The sequence below is a fragment of the Anser anser genome (assembly GCF_964211835.1).
Source record: "Anser anser genome assembly, chromosome: 4".
Lineage (NCBI taxonomy): Eukaryota > Metazoa > Chordata > Aves > Anseriformes > Anatidae > Anser > Anser anser.
In genome coordinates this window covers 23,055,221-23,064,360 of record NC_139724.1, presented here as the reverse complement: position 1 = coordinate 23,064,360, position 9,140 = coordinate 23,055,221, and the positions used below count along the sequence as shown (strand labels likewise).

General features: G+C 42.0%; 1 protein-coding gene across 20 annotated transcripts in view; it reads right to left on the bottom strand.

Moving 5' to 3' along the window:
* The window catches only part of LOC310899263 (uncharacterized protein), a gene marked incomplete at its 3' end in the record, with an annotated part of 64,101 nt that extends 56,014 nt beyond the window's left edge, over nucleotides 1–8,087 (bottom strand). For 10 of the 20 annotated variants that reach the window (XR_014584117.1, XR_014584118.1, XR_014584119.1 and 7 more), the window contains exons 1-2: nucleotides 7,948–8,032; nucleotides 3,127–4,165 (exon numbers count right to left, since the gene is read on the bottom strand). Coding sequence is in view for 3 of the 20 variants with exons in the window: in XM_083835489.1 (XP_083691615.1) it covers nucleotides 3,127–3,137 (11 nt within the window). Of the gene's footprint in view, nucleotides 1–3,126; nucleotides 4,166–7,947 lie in introns of those variants that run through there. The other 10 variants (XR_014584124.1, XR_014584125.1, XR_014584126.1 and 7 more) reach the window with 5 other exon arrangements.
* Between the last annotated feature and the right edge of the window lie 1,053 nt (nucleotides 8,088–9,140).

The following is a 9,140-nucleotide window of genomic DNA, read 5'->3' as shown; positions in this document are numbered from 1 at the left end:
TGTGTAACGTGCAAATTTGGAGCTAAATAATGGGAAATAACATTTTATCCCAGAAATCTGACTTGCAATGAGTTATTTTAAAGCAATTACAATTGTATACTTAAAACTCACATTGATCAGCATATTCAAGGACAGAAAGAACATGGTAGATGACAAGCCCTTGTATTTGCCTCAGATGTCAATTTAAATGTTTTATTTGGTTAAAACATAATATGCACCTGGTTAAAAGATAGATACATTTTATTTTAGTACCTGAGAGATCCAGAATAAATCATCCTTTTTGGTAGTTTGCTCTAGCAGTTGATCTCACCTTGAAAAAATATGTATTGTGTTTACACTTTAAAGAGTTCTGGTGGCACTGTTCAGAAAGACTATGAAGTCTTTCTCCGTTAGATTGAAAAAATCACTAGTATCTGATATTTTGCTCTCTTATCAGCTAACTGATCTCTTTACTTACTCTGTATTAGACTCAATTAGCACTTAGGACTCTTTTCTGTAAGTTTTCTGGTTTTTCATCTCCATTTTCTTGTATAAGAAGTTGATATAGCATTCTTCTATCAGCTTTATGTGTACTATACATGTGAACAAATTAATACATCTTTTCTACTAACCACTACTTATTTCCATGTATACAAAATAATAAGAAAAATCTTTTAAATTCAATATGGTAGTGTGTGTGCAGGGGTAGTATTACTGACCTAACTAATTATTTTATGACATTTAATTATTGTAAGAATAATTATTCTCAAGGCTACAATCCCAATTTTGAAAGTGTGGTTTATGTACCTAATTACTAAGCATACAACTATCCAGCCAGAAGTACAAAAGCACTTACTTTTATCAGCCAAACTTCTAACATTCTCAAAGAAAGAATTCACATTTGTTTGACAAGACTTTATCTCCCAAAATACTTCTGCCTTGAATTCTAGCAGTAATTCAAAGCTTTTGAACCATTATGTACTGAATCCCACCTCAACATTCTATTAACTTCTCTTTTACAACATGGGTCATGTTTCATGGATTTTTCTTTTTTTTTTTTTTTTTTTTTAGCTTTAATATTACACTCACTACTTCCAGGAGTTTCTAAAGTATTCCAAAAGGCCTTTAAAATTGAGACAGTATATATCTAGTTTTTAATTCAGTTCATCTGAATCAGCTATTTTACAAAATATTCAGCATAAAAACACTATTTAATGCTTTCCTTGGAAACTAATTGCTTGGAAAATACTTCACCATCACTACGGAATACAACTACACTCTCCTACTCCTTTCTAGAAACAGAACATAAAAAGTTATGGAACACTTTTTCTTTGTCATTATTAGCAATTTGATTTTCTTGAACTTTGTATAGTTCCATTTTTATATATGAGACACTCTTTTTTTCCTAATATAACGTAATATATGATTTGTTGTCCATAGCTGAGCCTTGACCTCAATTCCATTACACTTCCCAGCTTCTAGTTCATATCAAATCATATTTGCTTCCTACTTTTTACATTTTGATTTTATGCAGATTTTTTTTTTCTAACTGGCGTCTTCATACTAGCAGCAAACCAACCTGGGCTTTTAGAAGTTGTTTCTCCCAGCTGTTTCTCTCACTACAGTGACTATCTGGCTAGTTACTAAGCTGCTACTTCTTGACCTTTTAGTCACAACCTTGTGTCTTCTTATTCTTTTATTTCCAACAAATGCAATTTGCAACGTGCTTAACTTCAAGAAATTAGCCTCTTTGAGTTATGGGTTCTCCACAACATTGCTAAGGACTTTCCTCTGTTTACCAACAGTGAGTACAATCAACTTACAGCCACTGGTCCCTAGGCAACTGTAAACTTCCATTGAAATGATTAATTTATCTTTATCTATCCCAATAAAGTCCAAAGTGGAATAAGTGCATGTATATCTAGCTATACATCTCTTAAACTAGATTCCGAAATAGCAATTTGATTTTTCTTAGGATGGAAAGAAGGGAATTGTCAAGAAAAGAAAAGAAAAGAAATTTTATTTTAGATTTAGAAGAGTAAAAATTCCAATTGCCTTTTTCGCCCATAGCTATATATGTATTATCCGAATATCAAATTTCGGGTAAAAAAAATTAAGCATGTGCATAAATGTTTGCAAACTAGGAACTCCATGAACAGAGAATGTAATAGGAACTGAAAAATAAAGTGTTTTTAAATATCAACATTATGAAAAAAACAGAATGTAGTAGCAAACTAATTTTTTAAAAGTTCTTTTTATACATGAGTATATACAGAATTCTGCAAGCAGTTCATTTTAACAGCAATTTGACTTCAGGACCACATACACTGGCACAATAGAGACCACAAGTCTGCAAAACATATTAGTTTCAGACCAAGAGTGCTGTACGTAAACAAGTGCAACAAGTGACTTAATTCCTCAATACAGAGCCAGTAGGTACAATCATTTCAGAAGACAAAACACAATTAATATGAAAATTATAACATCTATTTGAAAAGCAGTAGAAAGCCAAACATTTTCTCTTCTACCAATAAGTGTCAAATATCTATTATATCAAAATTCCAGTTATGAAATGTATTACTTCAGACAAGTAATTTTAACAGTTAAGCTCTCTTTCAGTTAACTTGTTCAGATATCTATTCCAGACATCTCTATTATATATATGAGCTTTGATCTTTAAATGCTGCTTGTTAATATCAGTTCTTACTATTATAGCTTTCCTTGCAACTCCTTGATTTCCTAAGTTAATAATCCTGTGAAACCTTGAAGCTAACGTTTTCTAAATTTTTTTTCACACCCCCCTCCCCCCCCGAGTGTGTATTGAGTATTATAAAATACTCAATAGGACCATTACAATTAAATAGTATCATTTATTCCAGTATGAGCTGCAGAAAAGGTTCCAAAACCATGTAAAGCAGCCAAACTGGACAAAGAGCTGTTTGCTACAAAAGAAGTCTAATTGTAGACAAGCATATAGTGCTGAAAACTTCTCCCAACATCTGGTGCTAAATGGCTCAAAGAGACTTCTAGTCAAAGGTGTTGCCTATGTTTTTAATTCCCTTCACTGTATTCTTCCTGAGAATACTAAACTGCAGGTAAACTGCCAACATTCACCATGTCCTGTTGCATTGAATTGTCTGGACTAACCTGGAAATCATAGCAAATGTCTTCCACTTTCCCTATTCCAGGAAATTAGAAAGGTTATCTTCATCTTCTCTTAGAGCTTTCTATCAAGTAATCTTTCCAGGTACAAGACAGTTTTTGTGTTTTGCCTAACAGGCTATACACCTTTATGTCATATTTAAGTGGTCAGCAGGAAGTACCTGAGGACTGAATAAAAAGTAGGAGAAGATAATGTTACTCTGAACATTTACGGTTACAAATACTTTTAAAAGACCCCGTGTGGTGGAAATGGCTTACCTGACCAGTCACAGTATAAATATCTGCCTTTCATGCGTGACAGCCCAATCAGAGGCAAGTCATGATAGAAATTGCTTAATACACTTGATTCCCTGTAAAATGTATCTCTGAGAAGAAAAAAGAAAAAAAAAAAAAGAAGAAGAAAAAACAAGATATACCATTACAGACAGGATTATAAACATTGATTCACTCCACACGAGAAAAAGCACACTGCTCAGAGTCAGCAAAACATTTCTAATCCAGCTCACATCAGTTTCAGCTGCCGCAGTTCAGACATGCTTTGCAGCAGCAGACCACCCGTCAACAAGCTGATACACACATCACCTTGGATGCTTTTTGGTTCAGCTCTACAACTCAGGTAGGGCTATTCTCTGGACAAATGCCACGGAACGATGGCAATTACAACATAGCACCGAAGTGAATGAGCGTTCAAGCACCCTCAAACATAGAAGAATGCGTGCTATTCAGCTCCCTTTTTCACAAATACAAAACCATACCAATGCACGTAACACAGTCGAAGAAGCTCATCCTGACTGCTAAAGGACTCCGATGACATGGGGCCATATGTGAATGTTTTAGTAATGATAGCAGCCTATGTGACATCCCTGTCTATATTCCACAAGATGCAGATCTTCGTAATTACCAGAATAGAGATGGACTACGAACAACACCCACCACCAAAGGCAGCTGCTCCTTCTCTTTCATCTGGATGCCATCAACCCACCTATGTCTGTATGTCTCCTTAATTGAAAAAAATCATCTTCTCCTAACAAAATGGGGAAAATAAGCTGGGGTCAGGTCCAGGACTTATTATTCAAGTGTATTTGAATAAATACATAAACTTAAAAGGCTTAATGTACAGGGAAGCAAATCATCTTCCTCCCATACAGCAGTGTGAGAGTATCCACATTCTATTAAAGCACCACAGCGTTTCCATTTCCAGTCTTTACGATGCCCTTCCTCTCTACCAGATCTGCTTGTTGACATGCTGTTCTTTCAAAATACAAATCATTAACACACTTTTCCTAATCAGCTATAGACATTCATCTTTGCTTACAGAAACTGGAGAACAGGCCAAAGACTGAATTCTCTAGTAACCGTTGGATGGGCTAAGGTCAACACAATGCTTTGCTTACTGGGTCTGAACAAGGGATATTTTCTACCTTTTCTTTCCTTTGAAATGCTCACAGTAGTACAATTTTCCAAATCCTGGCTAGCTGAAAAAACTATTCACCAAATCTTTGCAAAACTGCAATAATTACACAAGATTACCTAATACGTGTTATTCACTTTAACAGACAGGTGTATAGAACTCTTGATTCTTTACAACGTACGCCAACATACAATTCTGGACACAATTTTAAAACTCAAAATGTCCAATGTATATTTTTGCTAGCTTACCAGAGCTTTGCCTGACATATTTATAAATTGTGATCAAAAGCATTTCAGCTACCTGAAAAGAAATTGAAAAACGGAGTGCAAACCTGCGTGTTCAGCTGTGGAAGAAAAATCCATCTTTTTTTTTTTTTTTTTTGGTAAAAAGCCTCCTCCTGCACAGATAAAATGTCTGGGGATAGCAAACATCATTTGTTTTGGAGAAACTTCTTACTGATGAGCTATGTCTCTTGCTATTTAAACAGAACTCGCTCAGATTTGACTGATTTGAATCAGCATTTGAAAATATTAATGCATACGTTCCATTTTCTGCTGAGATTAGTAGATGCATTTGTGAAGTATAACATATTGCACAGGATGTGCATCAGCAGTTACATGTAATATTACCAGCTCTTTAAAACCCTTAGAAGTAGGCTTTTAAGAGTCCAGACAGAAAACAGGGAGTTAAAAGACCATAGAAGAAAGCCAGTATTAAAGTTGGAGGGTGGCAGTGGGGGCTGCATTTTTGTATTTATTTATTTAGCAATCTCAATTTAAAACACTTTAAGAAACCAAAATGCCAACCGTAAGATCACAGGGATTTAAGTGATGAAAGAGGCCAAATGAAAGCCCGTAAACAACACAAGATGAAGTTTAAAAAACATTATGGCTTTGCCTTTTCTTTCTTTTTCCTTTTACTCTGTGTTTTTATGCCATTTTTCCCCTGATTTTCTTTATTGTTGCTATTTATTCTTAGCCTTCTTGTATATTTCTCAGCTCAGAACACTGACTGATATTCTGCTTGCATAATTCAGGTGAACAGACAATACATTAAGTAGCCACCAAATTCATTATTAGCTTGACTTAGTCAAATCAAAGTCCTGTTGAGGTGGATCCTCTTGCCTAAGGAATTCATTTGGATGGAAGCAGATATGTTATGTCAGTATGTGATATTGGTCTTCTTGGGGGCTTTTTTGCTTTTAGATAGTGCTTAGTATCCACATAATAATAAGAGTCTCAGATCAATCGTAAATAAATAGCTTAAGATATTTGAACCAGCTGAAATTTCAAATAGTAAAGTACAGCATAAGTGTCAAACTAAATTTAACTTAAATCTCTTGGGGTCTTTTTACCGATTTTGACAGGTGTTGCAATAGGCCATCATTAGTAAAGTACTATCTGAAGTAAAGTACTGAAGTACTACCTTCAGTAATCTCCCATACTTTGAAAATACAGTAGTGTATTCCAATGAGGGACACGTTGTGCTCTTCTGAACAAATGCTTGCTGAACCCCAAAAGTTTACAGATTAAAATAACAGTCAGGCAGCCAACTTTTTACATACTGTCTACTAAACGGCACATGAAGTTGGTGGCTTTCTTTCAGGCATGGACCATGTCTGGCATTTGCAGCTAGCTGACCTTGAAGCTTTCTGATTAGAGATGAAACCTCACCTATTCAAAGAAAGCTGTTTAAAACATTCAGATAGAGATTTTTTTAAAGTGCATTTCACTTTTTAATTTCCTACTGTTCTTCTTCCATTGAGAAAGCACTATCTGAACCCAAAGGGATTTCCACGTCTAGCTTTCATGCTTTTTGTTGCTACATGGCAGTGACCGCTAGATTGGCAAATAGAATAATTGCCTTTGAGAGATTTCTTTAAGGATGTTAAAAGCATGAACCTCGTTCTTTTTAAGTAGCTTCTTAAATAAATGCTTCAAAACAAAGTCAACTATTGATCCAATTCCTTGAATAAAAAGTTCTCCCCATTTGACAATAGGATTTACTACTGAAGAAAAAATGTACATTAATCTTTCTAGTTTATTGTCTTCGGTTGACAAAGGTAGAATTACAGAGTTGCTGCACAAAGAAAGATTTGTACCCTCTGTTTGAAATGGCAAATCTACATAAATTCATTGACTGACTTAGGATAAAAGCAATCTTTACATCCCTACATCTTGTCACCTGAAGAGAAATAGAAATATAATTTATGCTTTATTGCATAGCAATATTGTTGAATAACTGTTTATTCTCTGAGCACACTAGTGATTTCCTTGCTTCTCGCTGGAAGTGAAAAAGAATAACCACAATGTTTATTTACTGCCAGGGGAGAAGGACGGGAATTCTGTCCAGGAAAACTAAACAAACAGAAAAACCCACCTATATCAGAATATCTGCAAGAGTTTGTACCAACTTCCAGGCCTTCACATTTCTGCCCCTGGGACATCTAATTCAAACCTTAATTTCCAAAAGGGGACGGATGGGAGAGAAGATGAGGGTGTCAATATTCCGTCTGTCACGTGTGTGTACAGCGGGATAAAAACAGCCACTGTGGGACAGAAACATATTTTTTTTTTCTTTTTTTTTTTTTTTCCTCCACTGACAGCTGCAATGAGAAGCTGAGCAAGGACGGATGCTGCAGGAGCAGCGAAGGGGATCCTTCATGCGGTCCTCCCTCCGCAGCTCCTAACTTACGGTCCCCTTCCCTTAGGGTACCGGCGGTGGGGCGCCTGGCCCTGAGGGGCGGGCAGGTGAGGCGAGACCTGCTGGGCTGCTCGGGGACCGGGAGGGAAGAGGGGAGGAAGGGGGGCAGCGAAATTAAATTAAAAAAAAAAAAAAGAGAGAATCAATACAAAGGCTCAGCAGCCCGTACGAGCCGAAATCAAGCCTGCTCCGCCGCTGGTCACACACAAGCCCTGGCAAAAGGCGAAAGCGCTGCACACGCACAAAGTGCACTGCGGCTGCCGGGGTCTCCTTGCACACCACCCCGGCGGCGCACGTCCGCACACCCTCCCTTGCACGCACCCGCGGAGGAGCATAACCCCCCCCCCCCAAAATAACCCCCACCGCCCCCGGGGCCACCCCGCGGGCAGGGCGAGGCCCGGGGGGGCTCCTCCCGGCCTCCCCGAGCCCCGCTGCCTCCCGCCTCCCTCCTCCCCGGCGCCCGCCTCCCCGCGGCGTGCCCGCCTCCCTCCCTCCGTCCCCCGGCCGGCAGCCGGGCAGCGGGCGGGCGCTGCCGCCGGCCCCACAGCACCGCGGCCGGGCTGCGCGGAGCGGAGCGGAGCGGGGCTGGCTGGGCGGGGAGGGAGGGAGGGAGGGGAGTGGATGTGTGTGTGTGTGGAAAGAGCGGGGGGGGGCGAAGGGGGGGAAATCAAATAAATAAATAAGCTCCCCACCAATAAGAGAGGCAGCGGCTGGCGAGCAGGCTGGGCTCGGCTGGGAGAGGTCCTCGCTCGGCTGCGTGTTTGTTTGTGTTGTGACCAGAGCCGCGAAGTTCAGAGCCCAAACGTGTTGCTCCGCTCCGCTCCACCTGCTCGGCCGGCGGGGGGGTGCCGCTTCGGCCTCCGGGGCCGAAGGACGGGAGAGGAGCGCGGGGCCGCGCCCGCCGCCCGCCCGCTTTCCCCTCAGCCACCGCCGGGGAGGCGACGGACAGGTGAGTGAAGGAGGGAGGGAGGGAGGGAGCGAGGGGGTGACCGGCCGGCTGCCTCCCCGCCGCCCCCGTGCCCTCGCTGCCTGCGGGAGCCAAACTTTGTGTGCCCCCCCCGATCCCCGAGCCCCCTCCCCAGGCGGGAGGGCGAGCGCCGGGGCTGCGCCGCTTTTGCGCGGGGACGGAGGGGGCGCAGGGGGCGTCCCGCGCAACAGGCGCCGTCCTGCGGGGGCACGGGGGCGGCTCGCCCCCCGCAACCCCCGGGCTGAGCCCGCTGTCGGCGCTCCGCACCCGCGGAAGGTGCGCGGGCGGCGCTGCGGGGGCGCTGCGCGGGATGCGGGCGCCCGGCAGGTGGAGCCGTGCGGGGTCCGGCTCCGCGCCTGGGCGCGCGGCGGGGGTCGCAATTAGCCGCGGCCACACGTGCGCGGGGTCGCGTGTGGGGTTTTCTGGGGGGTTTTCTTCCCTTCTGCCTCGCGTTTCTGGCTTTGCGGCGTGCACCGCGTACAGGCGAGAGCCGGGATGCTGGGGGTAGTCCGTCTTAAGTAGCGCGGAATGTATAAAAGCGTAATTGCGAATATTATTCAATAGCGGCTAACAATTAAAAGATTATCCCGGTGCTCTGCAGCTAGCAAGGAGCAGACTGTACTAATTGGATAGTTAATGACATTTAAATAGGCAGGCTTTCTTAAAATAGTAAGCCCCACTCTTGCAGGGAAGTGAATAGGGTGTTAGAATATTTAATAACTGTATTGCGGTGACGGTAACATTTGTGAAAGGAGCGCGGTAATTAAGTTGTTAGCTTGGCCGCTGGCACCGGGGCGTACCTTGCATCGGCTGAGAGCAGGCTGAATGTACCTTGCTTCTCCTCCGACAGGGAAACGCAGCTGCACACCTCGGGATTTGTGAGGCCAGGTCGAAAGGCAGGCAAATTTTGGCGTTTTG